The sequence below is a fragment of the Triturus cristatus genome, chromosome 2_1, assembly GCF_964204655.1.
Source record: "Triturus cristatus chromosome 2_1, aTriCri1.1, whole genome shotgun sequence".
In the NCBI taxonomy this organism is placed as follows: domain Eukaryota; kingdom Metazoa; phylum Chordata; class Amphibia; order Caudata; family Salamandridae; genus Triturus; species Triturus cristatus.
The window spans coordinates 349,936,123-349,958,741 of NC_140581.1; the positions used below are offsets into that span (position 1 = coordinate 349,936,123).

The window sequence follows — 22,619 nt, forward strand, 5'->3', positions numbered from 1 at the left end:
TACGCTAACCAACACTTTCCCTACTGTTGCACTCACTGGAGTGGGAATAGTAATTTTTACCTTCCTGCTATCCAACGCTTTCCCTACTGTTGCACTCTCTGGAGTGGGAATAGTAATTTTTACCCTCCCGCTTTCCAACGCTTTCCCTACTGTTGCACTCTTTGGAGTGGGAATAGTAATTTGTACCCTCCCGCTATCCAACGCTTTCCCTACTGTTGGACTCACTGGAGTGGGAATAGTAATTTTTACCCCTACGCTATCCAACGTTTTCCCTACTGTTGCACTCACTGGAGTGGGAATAGTAATTTTTGCCCCTACGCTATCCAACGCTTTCCCTACTGTTGCACTCACTGGAGTGGGAATAGTAATTTTTACCTTCCTGCTATCCAACGCTTTCCCTACTGTTGCACTCTCTGGAGTGGGAATAGTAATTTTTACCCTCCCGCTATCCAACGCTTTCCCTACTGTTGCACTCACTGGAGTGGGAATAGTAATTTTTACCCTCCCACTATCCAACGCTTTCCCTACTTTGAACTCTTTGAAGTGGGAATAGTAATTTTTACCCCTACGCTATCCAACGTTTTCCCTACTGTTACACTCACTGTAGTGGGAATAGTAATTTTTACCCCTACGCTATCCAACGCTTTCCCTACTGTTGCACTCACTGGATTGGGAATAGTAATTTTTACGTTCACACTATCCAACAAAATCTCTACTTTTTTTTACATTACATTTATTATTTTTACATTTTAAGCTTTTTTATATAATTTTAAGTATGTTTTATTTAATTGTTTTTAATATTTAATTACTTTTATATTATTTTTAATACATTTAAAAAATTCGATATTTTAGCTAACTATATTTTAACATTCTATATTTTGGAATCGATATTTTAGTACTTATCTGTTTGTAGGTAGGGATTCTATATTCTGTACTTCTATATTTTGGAGTCGATATTTTGGCCATTCTATATTATGTCCCTTGATATTTAGTCACTGAACCGTAAAACTCACAAGCACTTGGCCTACCTTTTAATTACATAGCACCCTGTCCTATGGGCTACCTAGTGCCTACCTTAGGGATGACTTATATGTAATAAGAGGAGAGTTTAAGGCTTAGCAAGGGGCTGTAAATGCCAAGTCAACATGGCACTGTAACACTGCATTCAGGCTGCAATGGCAGGTCTGGGATAAGTTTTGAGGTGCTACCTAAGTGGGTGGCACAATATGTGCTGCAGGCCCACTGGTAGCATTTACTGTAGAGTCCCTGGGTATATGGTATACCATTCTACAAGGGATGTATAAGTACATTTAAATAAGTCAATTAGGTATATGCCAATCAAACTATGTTTAGGGGAGTGAGCACATGCACTTTAGAACTGCTTAGCAGTGGCAATGTGCACAGAGTCCTCAGGCCAACGAAAATTAATTCACCTAAATTGGAGGCAAGAAGGCACAATGTTTTGGGGGAAGACCACCATAAGGTTGACAGGTCTAACAACTGATTAATAAGGAAATGCATTAAATATCAATAACAGATTTTTTAACATGATTTCCTCACACAACAGAATCAGTCCTGGTAATGTAAAGATTCCTAAACTGAGAATGTTTTCCCTCTTTGCACACTGTTTGTATTTTTGGTGTCATTAAATCCCTTTGTTTCTGTGGATAAAGCCACGTACCTGGGAGTTGCCATCTCCTCTGATCTTGAGAATATTTTAGACATTAACCTAAAACCAATTTTGTGCTCAATACAGAAAGAGCTACGCCGCTTAGACAATCTTCACCTATCTATTCTTGGAAGAGTGAATGCAGTAAAAATGGTGTATTTACCTAAAATCTTATATTTATTCAGAGCAATTTGTCTCCAATTCACAAGTCACTCGTTTAAGTCAATCGAACGCATGTTCTCTAGCTTCATTTGGGCATATTCGCAACCCCGGCGGGCTTATAAATTTCTCACTTTCCCCATGGACAGAGGAGGTCTAGCTCTCCCAAACCTTAAGGCCTATTATTGGGCATCTGGGCTACTCTATAGCAGTGAGTTATTACGAAATATGGGGGCGGAGGAAACGGGCGGTGCGATACACCATCTAAATTCCAACTAATTCTTGGCAATAAAAGCAGAGGGTATTTATGGAGACATCTGCATGATAGTTATCATAAAAAGGTCAAATTCAAATACTCTATAGTGGGTTTAAGGTTTGGAAGGTGGTGAGGAAAATGCTAGGTTTAGGGCAAATTTCATATTATACCCCCCTAACGGATAACCCAATTCTTCCGGGAACTATCTTCAGAGATAATTGCATAAGGAAATGGAACAAGGAAGGAATAATTCAGCTAGGATACCTCTTCACCCCATCCGGGATCAAATATTTTGAAGATTTGAAAAACGAATACCACTTGGACTGGTGGGATTTTTTAAATACTTACAAATTAGGGATTTTCTTACACGTAAGGTGGGGGGGGGGGTACTGGGTTGAAAAATATCTTTAGTGGAGAGATTTACTCATACCAGGAATCACACTATGGAAGGAGCTTACTCACAGAAGTGGCGGGGCAAACTAGAAATATCGGCCGAGGGATTCAAGTGTGCCTATCCGCTTTCTCAAACCATCCTCATCTCTACTAAGCTGCAGGCACAGTTTTATAAAACCTGCTTCTTCTTATATTACACCCCAGATAAAATTGCCAAGTGGGGGAGTGGCAAGGGAACATGCTGCCCTAGATGCATGAAGGTCAATGCTGATTCTATTCATATCTTCGCCACCTGTACAGGATTAACAATGCTAAAACAAGACATAGAAACATTTTTGACTTCTGTTTTGCATAGGGAAGTAGCTCTATCCAGCAAATTAATCCTTATAGGGTCCGATGATCCTGACAACCCTGATTTTGGTCTCAAGCTTATCTTTATTGCGATGGCGGTTTTAAGATTATGCATAGCTTCGGCATGGTTAGATCCTATAGCACCATCCTTCCAACAGTGGTTAGCTAGGTTATTAGTCATGTCTAACATGGAGGTTGCCATTTACAAACGGAAGGGTAAACAACAGTGTAAAAGGGGGCTTAGGATCTGGACTTCTCTTATACAAAGGAGCTTAGCTTAAAGTTAACTGTATAAACTTCTCCTGTCATTTTCTTTTTTCTTTTATGTAAAATAATCAAATGTATAATGCATAAGAATGCTTTTGCAGTTTATAATGTAATGTTTATAATTTAATCTGATAATGAAATCATTGGTACACCTGTCTGTCTCCGGGGGGTTGGGGGTGGGACGGTATTTGTCGAAAAAATCTGAATAAAGATATTTAAAAAAAAAAAATCCCTTTGTTTCTGGTACTGAAAACTCTGGCATTCACTCGCATTCTTCACAGGTTTATGTTTTTTTCTTTTCATGATGGGACGCGTGTTACCATAGTATGTGCATTGCTGCTATTTGCATCTCCTTTGTCTTTTTTTGTATGTTTTACAAAATGTCTGTGTTTGTCAAATTTAGGTACAATTGTTGGATCCTGCCCTCATAATGCAGGATTATTGCAGGCCTGTGAAGCCTACATGCTTCCTGTGTTATATCGTCTGAGCAGGATGAAAAAGTGTGTGCACATATGCATGCATGTATATGTTTGTAGGCCCAGTACCCTGTACTGCGCTCAGCCACTGCACGCCGTAAAGGCTTTCACTAGCCCAGCTTAGAAGTGCGCACGTTATGGTGCTATTCAGGTATTGCATGGATATTCTGCTGGGCACAATCCTGTAACCTCTACACCTGAGAAATTGATGTACTACCTACACATTAGGAAGTATGTGACCCAGAAGGCATTATTGCACAAAATACACCTTTCCAGAAACTACAAGAAAGGCAGCTTTGGTGCTGGATTTAGTTAGTTTTGTTATGCAATGCAATTTTGCTATGACACAATAGGTAAAAACAATCTCTTTAATAGCAAATTCACTTTTCCAATTGGCCCACTTGTTCATTAAGCACACGTGGCATGAGTGTAGGTAAGTTTTACTAATCAAAAATAATGCTTAATTTAAATGTGGTACTTTTAGCATAACCAGGCTGCATTCGGCTTACATTGACAGCTATTCACATTTGCAGAATGATAGTGAACATTTACTTTATGAGAATGAGATTTTCTCTCTGTCTTTATGCTTGTATGTTCTCCCATTTCATGCAAATCATCTTAAAGAAGCCTCAACTGTGGTGTCTGTAGTGCATTGTACGTGCTGTCTTAAGGAAGCAATGCATAGGATGTTACTTTATTTTGTAACTTTCCACGGTTTCCTATCAATTTTCTGTGTGTGTCATTTATTAGCTGATTCACCATTGCATTGCTGTGCTACATAAGAAATACTCCATGTGCAACAGTGCATGTAACACCACATATAACAGAGACAATAGTTTAGATTCTGCATTTTTATGTATACTGGTTTGTGCCTGTAATAAAGGTGAATGAAACTATTATAAATTCAGGTGAGAATCACCTACTTAGCCACTTCAGAAAAAAAACGAATATTTCGTGATGTGTGTGTAGAGGCTTTTTAAATCCGATTAGACAGAAAATGAATGTATATGACACTGTCCATGGTTGGTGAGAAACAGATGTACCTTCCGATTGCTTAACTTTGGTCTTAATAGCTTTTGAGTGGGTCCTAATTGCCCTTATTATCACCATGGGTGGTGCTAGTACCCTAGAGGTTAATCTCGCCTGTAGTTTACATGCACACTGCTAGTCAGTATTTCTGATTAAACTCATCGAATTTCCCAAATGAACCAAATGATTCTTCACCCAAATGCCACAAAGGTTTGTTATTCTTGTTTAGAAAAATGTGTTTACATTGAATGCAATGGTATGGGAATTTTCTCATGTTATTCTCTCATCATCACTCTTCCTTGTTTTTCTCTTCCAGGAAAAATGCCTGTTACCGTTTTATAAGCTGGTTCATTCCAAGTACTTCGAAGTCTTTACTAATTGCCTCATAGTTGCCAATACATTGACCATGGCATTCGATCACAATAACATCTCCTTATTTCACTCCACCATCCTCAACTGGATCATCATTGCCTTTACCGCTCTATTTACAACTGAAACAACACTGAAGTTGATTGGCTTAAGACGTTATTATTTCACTCAGGCCTGGAATATATTCGATATTGTGATCATTGTACTCTCCATTGTAGGTAAGGTGCCCAATAACATCTTCTGCATTTAGAGAGATTTTCACTGGATGATATGATGTGAAGTTACTTTGTAAGCACTGGTATGCTGTCCCTAGTGTCTTAAATAGAACACTGAATTGCTGACCCCTTCAAAGACTGAGAACTACTACTCAGACCCTAGTCCCATATACTCTAATAAAAAATTGAAAATCTTTGAATCCCAGTGCCGAGCCTATTACAGGGGGTCTGGCCTAAGTGCATGCAGGCCAGGGAATACGGTTGTCACTGGGATTTGCATGATATCCACATATTCTATAGCAGCTAGGGATAAGTTCATGCAAATGTGTGCATGTCTGTAGTCTGTAGATCTGCCATCGAACTGTTGGGAAGATTCTATTTGTTGTACAGAAACTTATTGTGCTTACATGAATATCAATGTTTCTCTATTATGGGGCAATGTCAGTGTCTGCATTTCCGTGTAGATCGCCTTTTGTTCATGGTAGTTGTTTGGTTTGCTAGTTCTGTTTGAGCCGGATGCTGTCATGATGAAAAAGTGATAATATTTGTGTATGTATGTGGATCAGCATCTCCACTTTAGATATGTATGGATGTGTGAATAATGATTTGCTGTTGTGTCAGAATAATGTGGTAAAATAGGAATAACAAACAAAACAAAAAAAAGGCAACAGACTTTGCAGGGAGCTTTCATCACATGTGCAAGGCAAAACGAAACAGCTATTGAACTGCCTAAGGGGAAAACTTAATTGCCATCTAATAGTTCCTAAATGGAATCTAGTAAGAAGGGTCCTATCTTGGAAGTACAACTTGACACCTAAATGGGGGGAACAACCTTTACAACGCAACTTTTACAACGCACTACCTTTACAACGCATTTTTTACAACGCATAATCCATTACAACGCATGACATTACAATGCATGACACTACAACGCATTTTTAAAAACTACCTTTACAACGCATTCCATTACAACGCATACTACCATTACAACGCATACCATTACAACGCATAATATTACACTACACTATCCAACACTTATCCTACTGTTGCACCCCCTGGAGTTAGAATAGTAATTTTACCCCTATACTATCCAACACTTACCCTACTGTTGCACCCCCTGGAGTTAGAATAGTAATTTTTACCCCTATACTATCCAACACTTACCCTACTGTTGCACCCCCTGGAGTTAGAATAGTAATGTTTACCCCTATACTATCCAACACTTACCCTACTGTTGCACCCCCTGGAGTTAGAATAGTAATTTTTACCCCTATACTATCCAACACTTACCCTACTGTTGCACCCCCTGGAGTTAGAATAGTATTTTTTACCCCTATACTATCCAACACTTACCCTACTGTTGCACCCCCTGGAGTTAGAATAGTAATTTTTACCCCTATACTATCCAACACTTACCCTACTGTTGCACCCCCTGGAGTTAGAATAGTAATTTTTACCCCTATACTATCCAACACTTACCCTACTGTTGCACCCCCTGGAGTTAGAATAGTAATTTTTACCCCTATACTATCCAACACTTACCCTACTGATGCACCCCCTGGAGTTAGAATAGTAATTTTTACCCCTATACTATCCAACACTTACCCCACTGTTGCACCCCCTGGAGTTAGAATAGTAATTTTTACCCCTATACTATCCAACACTTACCCTACTGTTGCACCCCCTGGAGTTAGAATAGTAATTTTTACCCCTATACTATCCAACACTTACCCTACTGTTGCACCCCCTGGAGTTAGAATAGTAATTTTTACCCCTATACTATCCAACACTTACCCTACTGTTGCACCCCCTGGAGTTAGAAAAGTAACTTTTACCCCTATACTATCTAATACTTACCTTAAATGCAATTTAATATTATGCGTTGTAATGGTATGCGTTGTAAAGGTATTATGCGTTGTAATGGAAATGCGTTGTAAAGGTAGTTTTTAAAAATGCGTTGTAGTGTCATGCGTTGTAATGTCATGCGTTGTAATGGATTATGCGTTGTAAAAAATGCGTTGTAAGTGCATGCGTTGTAAAAGTGTGCGTTGCAACGTCATACATCCCCTAAATGGGGCTCAATCCCTGAGAAAGTTTGAGTTTTGATGTAATCCATGATCTGCCATTTAGAGAGCTCAGATAACTACCTCTCCCTTCTCCTTACTGCCAGGAATGATTTTTTGCAAAAGTGCCCCATTCACCTTTTGAGAGTCCGACCTGGTTCAAAAAAATTGTTTGCCCAGGGCAACACATGTCATCCTAATGTAATCGAGCCAAGAGATAAGATGCCCCTTAGCACACGATAGGCAAGATTAGTCCATATAGAACACCACAGCAATAGCAGTGCGAGGTGTAAATGGTCTTCTGCATACTCAAGTTCTAGTTCCTTGTGCAGAATTTAGGAAGGGGAGCTGAGTGGAAGGCTGGTTGATCTTCTACAAACTCTGTTCTCTTCTGCCTGGAGAATATGAACCTTTTTATAACCTCAAATGCCAGACCCATATCTCAAAACTGGGATACACCTCCTCTGATACACCTCTAAAAAGGGGGCATTTGACTTCTTGTGTATGCTCGCAGCTAGGTTGGCCAAGAACTCCACACTATGCAGAAAGCGATTTCTGACTTCAGTAATACATGGAGACCAGCTGAATCAAAAGTTACCCTCAAATAGGAGAACATACGGACTCTGGAGATGGGGTTCTGACCAACCGAGAATTGCCTCATTTTTACAATGCTTGGGCTAAATGCCATAGCAAAGGTTTTGTTGGTATTAAGCTCAAACTTTAAATTAGACATAAAATCAATATAGCCCTCTATCAGACGTTTACACCCCGAGGAGTCCATGATCATCAAACTGCTTCATCTGCGTAGCTTAGAACTGAAAAAGGAGCCTTTTTAATGACCATGGCATCCACAACTTTAGCTGGCAAAGCATTCTCCAACCATGCAACATAAAATAGGAAGCGATTTGAAGGAAACATGCACCTTTGTCGCACCCACACCCTAAACTAAAAGAGTCAGTAAATTCCCTGTTTTCTCTGTATCTAACTACTGCCAAAAGGTCATGGTGGAGGGCCTGCGAGAACCCCAGAAGCCCCTTTTCAACTCCCATGACCACCAATCTGTCCCACAAGAGGGATCTTGTCACACAATTGGATGCGCACAAGATGTCCATAAAAGCTAAGTAAGTGGACCCCAGCTTAGCAATGGTGGGGCAGATTTATGAGGTTTTGCCGTAGGGAAGCGCAGCAGGCCTTCCTGCTGCGCTTCCCTACGGCAAAAGAAAAGGGCAGGGATGCGCCGTATCTATAAAATGCGGCGCATTCCTGTCATTTTCCCCTGCGCCGGCGCACAATGGGCTGCCTGCGCCAACGCAGGCACCTCTGCACCATGGTGCAAGGGTGCCTGCTTTGCGGAGATGAATATTTTTGTACAGGAAGGGAAACCTTTCTATACAAAAATAATCACAAGAGGTTTTTCCTCTTTGTATGGGTGCTGCAGAATGCAGCACACATAGAAAAAGGAAAAACGAGGAGAAATAAAGATATTTCTCCCCGTTGCGCCTCCCTTACACCTCCCCTGGGGAGGCGGAAGCTTTTGGCGCTGCCTCAGATTTACAATTTCAATGTCATTCAGCCTCGGCGCATTTCCTTGCAGCGCTTTGTCATTGTGTAGCTCCTGCTTATTTTAAAACTCCCGTTTTGTCGTCTAGGTTATTTTTGGTTAGCACTATCTTTCCCCTGTTTTTAACATTGCCGGCCACGCTTACCTGCATGCTGTCATCCTTACTTGCACGGTAATTTGGAAAAAGCACCGCTTTTCACGGGTCCCTCGCTATTGTCTCGTTGGCGGCCATATTAGGTGAGGGGTGAGCCACATCACGGTCTAGTCCTCATTTAGGAGGCTCGACCAACATAAATAGCAGCCATGCCTACGCCCAGCGTCATCGCGCAGCGGGATCGCCGGACTTCCGCCGGAGTTACGCCTGAGTTCAGCCCGTCTGCGCCCGTCCGTGCTGAGGATGTGCTGCAGGGCGGGCTGGACTCGGCTGGCACCTCCCCTCCACTCTATGAGGTGCCTAGGCAATACTCTATGTCGGAACTCATGGCTTGTAGACCATCAGTGCAGCGATGCTCTCACCGCTTTTCTCCTGAAGGCATCTTACATTCCCAGCGATGCATGACATGTAAGGTTTCCTTTCGCTGCCCCGCTCCCAGTACCATTAGATCCCATTCGCGCTCGGGATGCCTTTCTGTTTCGCTGCCTAAAACCGGTTTCCTAATTAATGCGCGATCGCTGATCAAGCACAATGTTGCCTTCCACGAATTTGTGGAAGAAAGACAGCCGGACTGGGTCTTTATCACGAAGATCTGGGCTTCGGATTCCTCCGGTCACGATCTACTCTTGGCCATTCCTGATGGCTATTCTCTCCATAGGCAGGATAGATCACTGCGTAGAGGTGGAGGAATTGCCGTTCTTTTTAAATCTTCTTTTTCTTGCACTGTCAAATCTCTATCAATGCCTGGAGATCGCTTTGAGGCACTCTATTTTTGCATTTTGTGTGCTCCATCTGTCTCTTTCACTGGGATACTCATATACAGGCCACCCGGCCCTAGGGCTAGTTTTTCTTCAGATCTCCTCAGAATCCTAGAACCTTATTTTGGAAAAACCTATCTTTCCATCTTGGGTGATTTCAATTTCCATCTTGATGAAATCAACTCAAAGGATACCCTGACATTAATTGAGTCACTCGGAGCTTGTGACCTCGTTCAGTTGGAGAGCAGCCCAACACACAAGGCTGGCCATATTCTTGATGGGGTATTTTCTAGTGATTCTAGGCTATCTACTGGCCCGCCTCTGCCGTTGGTCTGGACAGATCATTTTGCAGTACCGCTTTTAACTTGCTCTTCCTGCCCTGGCCTTAGCTAATCATGTCGCTACTTCATTTACTCTTAGGAGAAACTTTAGAAATATTACCGATGACACTATTGCTTCTCACATTCGGATCTCGGAATCTTTCTCCTTGAAGGATGCGGATGAGGCAGCTCAAGAACTTATGGACTCTATTACCAATGCAGTGGAAAAGCTTGCCCCCGCCTCCCTTCGATATGTAGCTCGGCAGAAACCCACTGCACCCTGGTTCTCTGAACATCTGAGACTCCTAAGGCAGGGGTGTAGGAGCAGCAAGAGAAGCTGGAGGAAATCCTGGGATCCAAAAGATCGAGAGGTTCATAAGTCCGCTTTACGGGACTACAAACAGAGAGTTGTAGTGGAAAAGCAGGAGTACTTTTCCAATCTTACAGGTTCCCTAACCTCACCCAGGGAACTTTTTAAAATTGCTGATTCACTATGCTCTCTCCAACTCCCTGATCCTGTAGTTAGCTCTCAGGATCTTTGTAATAACATCTCTGACTTCTTTCACAGCAAAATCTCGGACATTCACATCGCCTTAGAAGCCCAATGCCACTCCTTGGATAAGGATATTCCTTCTGCTATAGCCAATCTGGACACTTTGGGTGAAGGCCCTTCCAAACTATTCAGACAGTTTCCCTTATTGTCTTTGGAAGGACTGAACCTCCTACTCGATAGGACTAAATCTTCCTCCCCAATGGATCCTTTACCGCTAAAAACACTGAAGGAGTGCAGAAACAGCATTCTTCCGCCCATGTTGGAAGTCATGAATAGGACTATTGTCCAGGGTTCCTTTCCACCAGTGTGGAAGAAGGCTATTGTAAAGCCTCTCCTTAAGAAACCGTCTTTGGATCCTGGCCTTCTTAAAAACTTCAGGCCAATCTCTCTGCTCCCGGCCCCTGCAAAAATATTGGAGGCACACCTCAACTCCCACCTCTCCACTTTTCTTGAGACCAGTGAGTATCTTGATAACACACAGCACGGATTCAGAAAGTACCACAGTACCGAATTCGCACTTACTGTTGTAGTAGACAACATCCGACGTAAAGTGGATAGTGGCCAAACTACAATACTGGTCCTATTAGATCTCACAGCCGCGTTCGATACCCTGTCTCCCGCCATTTTAACATCTCGGCTTAGGGAGGCAGGGGTTATTGGGCCGGCCTTGAATCTTCTTAACTCTTTTCTCCTTGGTAGAGAACAGATTGTAAAGCTTGGAAATTTCCTCTCCCCTGCCAAGTCATTGCAATGTGGGGTGCCACAGGGGTCGGCCCTTAGTCCGACCCTGTTTAACATCTATGTGGCCCCCCTTGCTAGACTAGTAAGATCGCAGGGGATGGAGGTGGTGTCCTACGCCGACGACACCCAGATCATAGTGTCACTGGCTCATTCCTCTGTCCATACATCCGCCATTAGCTTTAGGTCATGCATGCAGCATGTGGCAGATTGGATGATCATCAGTTCCCTAAAGCTAAACGGCGACAAGACAGAGGTCTTGGTCTTTGGAAAAAACCAAGATTTTTGGTCAAGCGAGTGGTGGCCTTCATCTCTTGGCACCTGCCCCACTCCCTCCCAATCAGCCAGAAATCTCGGCGTGGTCTTTGACACCTCACTCTCTATGATGCTCCAAGTAAATTGGACCGTGGCCACATGCTGGCGTGTTATCAGGATTCTAAATAGGATCCGTAACTATCTTTCTCTCCAGGCTCGTAAGCAGATTGCAGTCGCTCTTGTTGGCTCCAGGCTCGATTATTGCAACTCCCTGTATGTGGAGTCCAACAAGGGCCTTATCCATCGACTGCAAATCGTGCAGAATGCTGCAGCACGTTTTGTTCTGGCCCTTCCCTTGGCATCTTCAGCCACGACTGCTAGGAGAGAGCTTCATTGGCTCCCTGTTCAGCATAGAGTCTTTTTTAAGATTCTATGTCTTGCATACAGAGCTCTTGCGGCTGGCACGGACGATGCACTTGGGTCTCTGCTTACCCGCTATATCCCAACCAGATCTCTTCGATCTGTTGGGTTATTTCAATTGGTAGTGCCCCGCACAAGGCTAGCCAGATGGGGAGCGAGAGCTTTTTATGTTGCCGCTCCTAAGCTCTGGAACTCTCTTCCAATTGAGGTCAAAACCCTTCCCTCAATTGATCTGTTTAAAAAGGCCCTTAAGACGTGGTACTTTACCAAAGCCTTCTAATGAGAGAATGCTGGTTTGATTTGCGAGCTGTATTATTTGAATGAGGCGCCTTGACGCCCGTTGGGCAAAGTTTGCGCATGACAAAACTCATTTCATTCATTCATTCATTCAATTTCTCGTAAATCTGGGGCAGTGTCAAAAGGCCATGGGTGTTGCTGGGAACGCCCCCAGCAACACCCATTGCACGCCCCTTTCACGCAGAACACTGAGTTAAAGGGACTGATATTTATGAGGCAGCATTAAGCCAAAAAAAGTGGCTCAGTGCTGCCTGATAAATATCACGGAGGCTTCTGTGCCACGGAACGTCACAAAAAGTGACGTTCCGATGGCGCAACGGGCCTCATAAGTCTGCCCCGGTGTATTTACTTATCAGTCGATGAAGGTTAAGACATTGTTCCAGATTCCCCTGACCAGTTCAACACCCATACTGCAATTTAGAAAGAACAGCCCTGTTTTCAATCCAGGTCACCAGACTATCGAGAACAATCCTCCCGACTATCTCAGGTGGGTTCCTTGGGGTGCCACAGTTATGGTTGAACTATCCAGAGGGTGGGAGGTGACTCCTGTCCCCTTCCTAACCAATGGGACAAACATTCTCATGAGCAGACTTTTTCAGCAGTTCCAATTCCCACAGTGCATGTTACTCCAAAAATCAACAATATTTGCAATGCAATAGGTCTTGTAGTTGTGAGAGAGCTTTTGGTGTTGTAAATAATAATTTTTTTTCACTATGTGTTTTCGTTTGTAGTGTATGTGGGTTTGAGTGGAATTATGTGGGTTATATTAGAATTGTTAGTTGTGGAATTGCATTCGGTGGAATTGTGTGTTGGTGTAATGTATTTGTGCAGTGGACTTATGTTGCATGGTGAATAGGGGTGAGAGCTGCAGAGAATAGATAGAAAGTAAGAATGAGAGGGATAGGTAGTTTCTGCAGGAAAGACAGAAAGAAGAGTAGAGAAGGCCACAGATGCAGAAAAAGGGAGCTTTTGTGTGTGCAGAAAATACCTTAAGAAGAGGGGGAGAGTGTGGGTTTGAGGGACAGAAACTTTGAAAAGGTATGGGAAAGAAACTGCATTTTAAGACTTCAAGTTAACCGAATGAGAGAGGCATAAGGAGTGAGTGAGCGAGAGAGAGAGATGGGTGTGAGAGAGCATGAGAGACAGATAGAGGGAGAAGAGGAAGGGGCAACTAGAAGGGGGATGAGAGGTGGACCAGTGTACAGCGTGAGGAGGTACAGGAAGGTAGCATGTGTGAGTAAGCAGTATAGTAAGGAGAGGTAGTATGAGGAAGGGATGAGAGGGGGTAGTGGTAGTGTCAGAGGCACATGAGAAGGGCAGTGTGTGTGTGGGGGAGGGATGACAGAGTAGAAGTATAAGGGAGCGATGTGTTGTATTGGAATTGTTTGTTGTGGAATTGTGTGAAGTGTAATTGTGTAGAAAGTAACTAAATGGCATTACGTTTTGGGGAATTATGTAGAATGTGAATGTGTGCTATGGACTCAAATATGTGTAATGATGTGTGTTGTGGAGTGGCGTGAACTGTAGTTAATTTATATGGAGTGCTAATAACTTTTGTGGCAGTGTGTGGAAATGTGTGGTGTGTATTGGAGGTATGTGGTGTGTTTTGTATTTGAAATATGTGGAAATGTGTAGAGTTGAATTGTGAGGAGTGGTATTGAGTGGTGTTGAGTGAAATTATGCTTATTTGAATTATGTGTCATTGTGTGGAGTGCATTTATGTGGATTTCTGGTATGTGGCATAGAGTGTATTTATGAGGGATGTATTTATGTTGTATTGAGTAGATAGTAATTATGTGTAGGGTAATTTTGTGGTGCTTAGTAGTATTATGTGGAGTGTAATTATATTGTATGGTGCAGAATGGTGTGGCATTGAATTGTGTGGTGTGTGGAATTATGTGGCATGGGTTGTAGTGGTATTATGTGGCATCGTGTGGAGTGAAGTGAAATTTGGGTGGAGTGTAATTATGTGTTTTGGAATTTAGTGGATATATGTCAGTGTAAATATGTTGCGTGAAATGTAGGATGGAGTGTAATTAAGGAAGTGGGTATTAGTAACTAATGATGAACAACTGTCAGCAAATGCACACCTGTATAGCACCTTCAAAGCTTCACCATCACCACAGCAGCCCATCTATAGCCCCTTCAAAACTTTAATTAAAGCACTTGGTGTAAAAAATAAGCAATAAACTATATAGGGACCAAAAGGATGGTGGAGCAGGAACAGTAGGAGGTATTACATTTATTCCATGCTTGCAGCTATCTCTAAAATAATGCAGCATATAAATTATACAACAAACACTTTCAGGCCAAAGCTTAAGAAGGTCCAAACATTCAGTAGCGTTTGCTTCATAATGTTATGACCCAGGACTTCAAGGGGGTGTGTATAGGGTACTTTTATGTTTCTGCACATGTGAAAATGAAGGAAGTGGGCATTAGTAACTGGTGATGAACGACTGACACCAAAGCTGCCCACCATAGCACCTTCAAAGCTTCACCTAACCAAAGCCGCCTATCTATAGCGACTTCAAAATTATAAATTAAGTGCCTGATGTGAAAAACAAAAATACCCTATATAAGGACCAAAAGAGCGTTTGCGTAGCACCAGTGGTGGAGGTTACATTTATTCAATGCTTCTAGCTATTTGTAAAACAATGCACTATATACATTTTATATGAAACACTTTGAGGCCAAGGATTCTTTTACCCTCGAAAATAATTTAAACAAGTGATATTTTGAAGTTTTTAAGGAAGGGGGCACAAAAAAACATATGTCTGAAAATAAAAGTCGCTTACATACTTCCTCAATGTGCACTCATTCCAAATATTCAGTGACCTACAAATTAATCATGCTTTGTGTTCTTTCAAACACCTGATCTATGGAAACAGACAATGTTGACACAAACAAGCATGCATTCAAAACAGCAACAGCAGTTCCATGTGCTTTTCTTTAGCCTCCTACCTGCCTGCCTCGATGCTCAGACCAAGTTTAGAGACAGCAAACAGTCTCTCGTTTCACAATCTATGGGTGTGTTAAACTATATGATACTTCTGAATCATTGCGATGATCCAACTCTGAAAAAGGCACTCCTGTTTATGTGCTTTGCCACTGGCCAGGTGTGTAGAACAAGCGACCCCGCTGTGCCTGATTAAGGCAGGTGCTATACAGTAAAACTTAAGAGAAGAGATTCCAAGGTATACTTAAAAAGGGGTGACTAGAAGGTAGATCAGATGCTCATATAGTGAGTTCATTACCTCCAAAAACCAACTGCTTGGTGCAGCGATGCACAATTTGTCATTGAAGATGATAGCCAAGTGTGTTGAAAAAAACGTGACAAATGAAGACATAGGCCATAACAAAAGTGACAATGTTGTAGATTCTGAACCTGTCAAATCACTGCAAAACTTGCTTGAAATATGCACGCTCTGTGCGAGTAAGGAAAATTGCCTAAATCGTACTAGTGCCAACTTTAACCAATCCTCCGAACAGCCAAAAGGTATTTTGGTGTATAGACGCTGTAATCACAGTGGGTTTTAAACACATGCTTCTGATTATTCAGAGAGCGTGTAATGGAAGTGAAAGACAGACACGGGCACTGGGGGAAAAAAGAATGATGTGTGAACGTGAAAAGAAAAGGAACATTTATAAAAGTTTTTGACTTTGCCTGGGTAAATGCACACCACACAAAAAGTCCAATAACAGTCAATGTAAAATTTGACCCTATTTAAGACATAATTAAGTAAAAACATGATCATCACAGTTACTTGATGAAAATATTAAATGGCCAAGTGATGCCCAACATATATTTTTTTAAAACACTGTTAAAACAAGCAAAGGGCACCTGAAAATGCTGGGAGGGAGGGTAGAAGAAATGGTACCTGCATTAGAGCAGACGTCCACTAATCAAGGGCAATTATTCTATAGTTGAGCTGTGCTCCTCAGCTACAAACAGAAGTGATGTATCAGGTGCAAAACCAATCAGGACGCAGCAAAGAAGACCGGCTCTGGGGTCAACCTATGGTAAGCACTTTTCAGCTCTTTTACTGAATACAGTATATCTTGCAGATTGCACATGCGTGCTGCCAGGCTCGACCTACAAATGGGGGTACCTGTCCTCCCTTATGTTGAACACTTGTGCCCACCTAGAGGTTTGGCCAAATAAATTATCAGTCTTTTCCTGTGTATCCACTACAAATGGATTCTGGGGAGTGGCCTCCCTGCCACTAGATTCAGAGCCATGCACTCTAGTGCAGGTCTGGGGAGCAAAAGCTTTCCCCCTCCTAGGTTTTTCATTACACTAGTCTACCAATGTGCAGCTTCACCTCTGTCCCTTTCAAGTTAATGAATTTTCTGTACCTCCCCGCCCGCTCGCTGCTCTTCCTGAAAGGCATTTTATGCTCCATATCCATCCCATCCTGTCACCAGGACTAAGTCATTGTTCTACTCTGGGAACAGTTTTCACAGGACACAAATGTCAAAGAGTGCTTGGGTAACTAACGGCAGCCTAATGGAAATTCCCCTTCGGGAGCCTGGGACAGGGAAAAGTAACTTTCTAAAAGTTACTTTCCCTTAATAATTAATAAAAATCTAACTTCACATATGAATTGGATTTTATTAAATATGAAAAATGGACTTTCAATCACTATTCTAGCTGTTTCCTGTCAGATGTCACTGACTGAAAATCATAATCTCCACTGTGACATTTTCTACGATCCAGCTACAGTCTTGACAATGAAAATTGTTTTGGGGGGCTTGTCACTGGAAGAACATGGCAACATTAATGTAGCCCATGTTCCTCTTTTAAATATCAAGCATGCTACCTTGTGGACAACATGGTGTACTAAATGTTAAATGATATTTAAAAGCAGAGCTTCCTGTCTGTCAGAAAGGGTAATTTGGACAGGTTTGGCAGCAGGATTTTATTGCTGCATTCAGGCTACACATGGTACGCTAACTCGATGGATGGCACAATAGTTGCTAAAGTCTGCTGGTAGCATTTAACTTCCAGGCCATGGGTGTACTTTCTACACCATACACTAAAAATGTATGGGCAAGCTAAATATGTCAAAAGGGTTAATCTACTATAACCACAGTTGATGGGGGAGCACAGGCCATTTACTCTTGTTTAGCATGGATAACACTGACAGAGGTCTAATGCCAGCAAAAATTGATTATAGAAAAAGGCAAAAAATCTGGGGTGACCATGCAGATGGGTAGATTATCATAGAGACCAACCAAAGGAAAAAATATGATAATCTGGTGGGCGCTGCACACACGAGTTTGGTGGTGCAGGCTCTGGGCAGTGGTGTGGCAGTCCTGCTCCCGCACCGCCAAACTCATGTTCAGGCCCTTAGTTGGTTATTAGACTGTTCACATTATTTACATTACGTAGTATCCTGCACTTGTTTATCAGAATATTGATTAATATTTATTCCATTTGAGTATATAGTAAAACTGCTTGTTTTACTTTTTGTTACTCAATTAGTCTAAATAAGATCACACCTGTTATCATTTATTTTTTGGCACAATTCAGTGCAGCAACCAGAGATGAGAAGAAAGCAGCACTGAACCACATTTAGTTGAAATGTCCTGCTGCTGTTCACTACACATGCACATTACCTTTGTATGGTGGTGCAGAGGTGTGTGAGCATACCCTTAAAGTATTAAATGTTACACCTCGATACATTCTTCAGCATTGCACAGATGTATGTGTACTATGCAGTGCAGTGAACATGCAATATTGTATGGAGAAACTAAAACATTTCTCTTTGTTTGTGACTGCTGTCAAACAACACATTTTTTTAGGTCGAGCCTAGACAGCGCATGCACTGTCAGGATGACCTGTAGTAGTGGAAAATGACTTGAAAAGGACTTATCTCCCACCTGCAGCCTTCCCATTGGTTCAATCAATCAGTCGCTCTTCTTTGCTGCTTGCTAAATGGTTAAAGCAGCGATACCTCACTTCTTTTTTTCTAAGAGCTGCTCCGACCAACTACATTTACCTTCCACTTTCATTCTTCCTCTCTTGTCCCTGAGTACTATTTTTCCTATTTCCGGAGCATCCACTTTGCTTTTTGCCCGTCACATCATGTAAGTGAAATCCTCACCACTCTTGAAATTTCTGCGCTGCTCTCAGCTCACATGTGTCCGTGTGGATAATAGGCCTCTGCTGAAAATGGCTCCTCTTCAACTCCGAAATAAAAATATGCAGAACCGTAATAAATCCACAGCATTACCTCCTCAAACGTTTTTTACTGTAGTTTTGTTCTCTATCAATACAACATACTAGTTAAACAGAAGACGTTCAGGTTAAAATAAACATATTGATACTTCACGGCACAGTTTCAAGGTGGCAGCCATCATGAACGGGTAGTTAAGTCTCATTACGGTCAGGTTTTGCTGAAAAAAACGTTCATCCGGAAACAGGAGCAGGCAATTCATTCAGACACAGATGTGTCCGCGCCATATCAACACTGGTGGTATGAAGCTAAACAAAGCAACTTCTACCCAGCCACAGACTCTTATGAAGCATCCCCTTCCAGATGGAGGCTTCAAGGTATAGATTTTAGCAGGATGCTGCACGGCCAAGACTCGAACTGGGATCCCCAGCACTCGAGTCAGCAGCTCTGGCCCCTGCGCCACATCGAGTTGTCAAGTCTATGAACGGTAATTGCCGGCAGTTCAAGATCAATAGCGGAATAAGAGTCAGGAACAGGATCTGGTTTTTGGCTGATTATCAAACTCACCTTATGTCCGCTGTGTGGACGCACTGCAGCACCAGGCCAGTAGTGCACTATAGATCATGCTGACACAGGGGTTAATCCTGGGCAGGTCTCCGAGTCTGAGGAATCAGCACAGAACTAATCAGATACTATCTGCATCATCAGACATTGCAAGAAAGAAACCAGCTGCAATGGCATTCGTTTTGTTATCACGAGTGCACCTGCCATCACATCCCACGATGTCTAATATCCGTAACTCCCTCCCCCATTGACTCCCAAGGGCGCTCTAATCCACTTCCTGAAGGAAAGTTGTTAGTAACTTCATTTTGCAGCACGCTAAGCTCAGAGCAGGCAGCTGGCTGTTTTGTACCTGTGAAAAGCACGCGATTATGCGCAAAATCAGCTCCCACCCACTACCCGAAAAAAAAAGTCTTATAACCGTGCACGACACTTCACATACCAGGCTGCAGCTGCCAAACAAGCATTTGCAATGCAATATGTCTCACATTTACGCGAGTTTGAGCTATTCACATTGTAAATTACAATGCCTTTTATTTTTATTTTATTTTTTAAAACATAAATAAAACGCATTGTCATTTACAATGCCGATAGCATAAACTCGCGTAAATGAGAAATCTATTGCATTGCACATGCTTGTTTTTAATGTAAAGCCTGGCTGTCGTAGATTTGGCTTTGTGACACAAATGATGAGTGCTAGCGTTGATCCACCCATGTTACACCCAAGAAATCCCTCCCTTGACACAGAGCAGAGGAAGGTGCTATGTGTACTGCTAAACAGCAGCTTTCCAGCACAAAAATGCCTTTGCTCAGCTTTGAGTCACTTTGCTCAAATCTGGCTCACACTGGGGCATATCAACAAGGGCTTTATCTCTGCTTTTTTGGCTTTAAAAGCCAAAAAAGCAGAGATAAAACTAGCGCCCTATCAACAACAGGGTGCTAACACGCAAATTTGCGTGTTAGCAACCTTTTACTCTACGCTTCCCCTTGCATCTCTAATGAGATGCAAAGGGGGCGTTCCAGAGTAAAATAATAGGAAAAATGTCGCTAAGCGACATTTCTCCTATTATCAAGAATGTCGCTAACCCTGTTAGAGACAAAAAAAGCAGCGCTAACCGCGGTTAACGCTGCTTTTTTACGTCTGCTAATTTTCAGACTTAGCCATGATATCCTATGGAAGGAGGATATCATGGCTAAGTTTGCCTGTCCCTATCAACAAGGTAACGTGTGATTATCGCTGGGTTTCCAGCGATAATCTCACGTTAGCCTGTTAGCGTGTAGATTTTTATCGCTATTGAGATAAGCGTTGCTAATAGCACGCTATCTCAGCGATAAAAATTCACGCTAGCCGGCGATAATTATCCTCACGCTAAGAGCGCTGAGCGATAATTATCGCCGGTTGTTGTTGATATGCCCCTATATTGTCATTTTTCATGAGCACATGTGTACTTGTGGGGAAATGTTGCTGTGTTGTAATAGTTTTAGATGTCGGTGTCTTAATTACATTTTTGGAAGTTTGAGAAAATGTTGCAGAAATAGAGTCTTTTTCCAGCCTTTTTTTGTAATGGCAACCAGGTATATTGTTTAATAAAAGAGTGTTTGCAAGATCTATGATTTGGATATGCAGCCACACGATTGAGGCATGGACATTCTATTATCTACCAAGTGATGTTTAATCTTCCCTTGTTTCTCTCGACAAATAATTTATACATAAATGCCTTTCCTTAAAATGAAGCTTAACTTTGACAAAAAAAGTAAGGTTATAAAGGTACATAAAATGTTTATTCTTATTTGCAGGGATCGTGCTGGAATCCGTAGCAGACAGAATCAACTTCTCGCTGACTATCCTGCGAGTCTTCAGAGTAGCCAGACTGGGGCGACTGATTCTGCTGATCCGATCCATAAGAGGGATCCGAAACCTTTTGTTTACGTTGATCATATCCATTCCGGCTCTGTTCAACATCGGGCTCCTCCTGGCAATGGTGATGTCCATCTATGCCGTGCTGGGCATGGCTCTCTTCTCCAACCTGCCCAGGACAGATGTCATCACCGACATGGTGAACTTCGAAACCTTTAAGAATAGCGTCATCCTTCTCTTCCGGCTCGCGACTGCGGCGGGGTGGAATGACATTCTCAGACAAATGTTACAGAGCCAGCTGCAGGCGCCTGTTGTCTGCATATTGTTCATGCTGTCATATGTACTAATCACTTTCATAGTTATCATCAACATGTATGTTGCTGTCATCATAGAAAACTTTAATGAGGTCCAGGAGCAGGAGTTAGCGGGACTGACAGATGACGATTTTGTCACGTTCTATGCGGTCTGGAGCAAGTATGACCCCGATGCCACTGAGTTTATTGAATACGAGCAGCTCTCCAGCTTCCTTGATGAGTTGAAGCCCCCGCTGAGGATTGCAAAGCCCAACACAGTCAAAATTGCTGCCCTGAATTTTCCGGTCACATCCAACAAGAAGTTGCACTGCCTCGACATTCTCAAAACGCTCAGCATTGTCATTGTGGGGGGCGTGAAAGAAACCGCAACCTGGAGGGAGCTGTACAAACGCATCAATGAAAAATCGCTGAAAAGGTTCCCGAGGCGCGTGCCCATGCGCACCATCACCACCACGCTCATGATCTGGAAGGAGTTCAAGGCCGCCATCACCATTCAGCAGACTTTCAGGCAATGGAGGATGAGCAAGGCGCTTGCGAGTAGGCAGGACGGCCAAGGGCTGCTGCCATCAAGTTGTGATCAATTGTGATTACACTCTGTGGAGTGGAGCCTTCTTAAGTCTAATAGATGTCACAGAGCCTGCGTGTTATGCTTAGAGAATCTTGAAATACACTGCTTCCTCAGGTTGCAAGGCAAATGTACATTGAGAAACAGCACATCTTCTTTCAAAGTAAAGAAAAAGTGAAGGTATCTTTATTGTTTACATTTAGTAAAGTAATACAAGGGTGTTGTGATAGTTTATTGCTGTATGAAAAAGGAACTGAGAAAAATAAACTTGACTATATGTATTTTTATTTTATGGGAGTTGTTTGTGGTTGGGTATATTTAGTAAAGTAATACAAGGGTGTCGTGATAGTGGATTGCTGTATGAAAAAGGAACTGTGAAAAATAAACTTGACTATAGCACGGTTATTTTTATCCTTTAATGTGTTTAGTATGTTCATCTGCAAAAATGACTGAAACAAACAGAGGGTGAGAAACTATTTTTAGTAAGTTCTTAAATGGCACTTCTTTCCATACCAAAGTGAATGTCCATAATGCCCATTAGTCGCATATTTACAAAACAAGAGTGCAACATCTCTCAATCATAGTATTGTTCATAAAAGCACCAAAACATACTCAAATATTTATGCCACATCACCTAGTATTCACAAAGAAATATTAGCCAGTGCTTTGTCGAGACGCTGAATCCAGTGATGCCCTGACGAGCTTCACCCCCAGCTCACCTATAGGCATGCCCCTACTGTTCCCCTGGCGCACACAACCCGGCGCTCCTACAGGGTGCAGGGCACATCACCCTACTCATACTTCGTGCAAATAACTCTATGAACCTCTTTGATGTCAGC

The 22,619-nt window shown here is 42.3% G+C and overlaps 1 protein-coding gene across 1 annotated transcript in view; it reads left to right on the forward strand.

The window, feature by feature from the left end:
• The window catches only part of LOC146864181 (sodium channel protein type 2 subunit alpha-like), an 869,020-nt gene extending 846,877 nt beyond the window's left edge, over window positions 1-22,143 (forward strand). The window contains exons 16-17 of the mRNA XM_085638959.1: window positions 4,917-5,187; window positions 20,841-22,143. Coding sequence (XP_085495085.1) covers window positions 4,917-5,187; window positions 20,841-21,802 — 1,233 coding nt within the window. The 3' untranslated portion in view covers window positions 21,803-22,143. The remainder of the gene's footprint in view (window positions 1-4,916; window positions 5,188-20,840) is intronic.
• The last annotated feature ends 476 nt before the right edge of the window (window positions 22,144-22,619 follow it).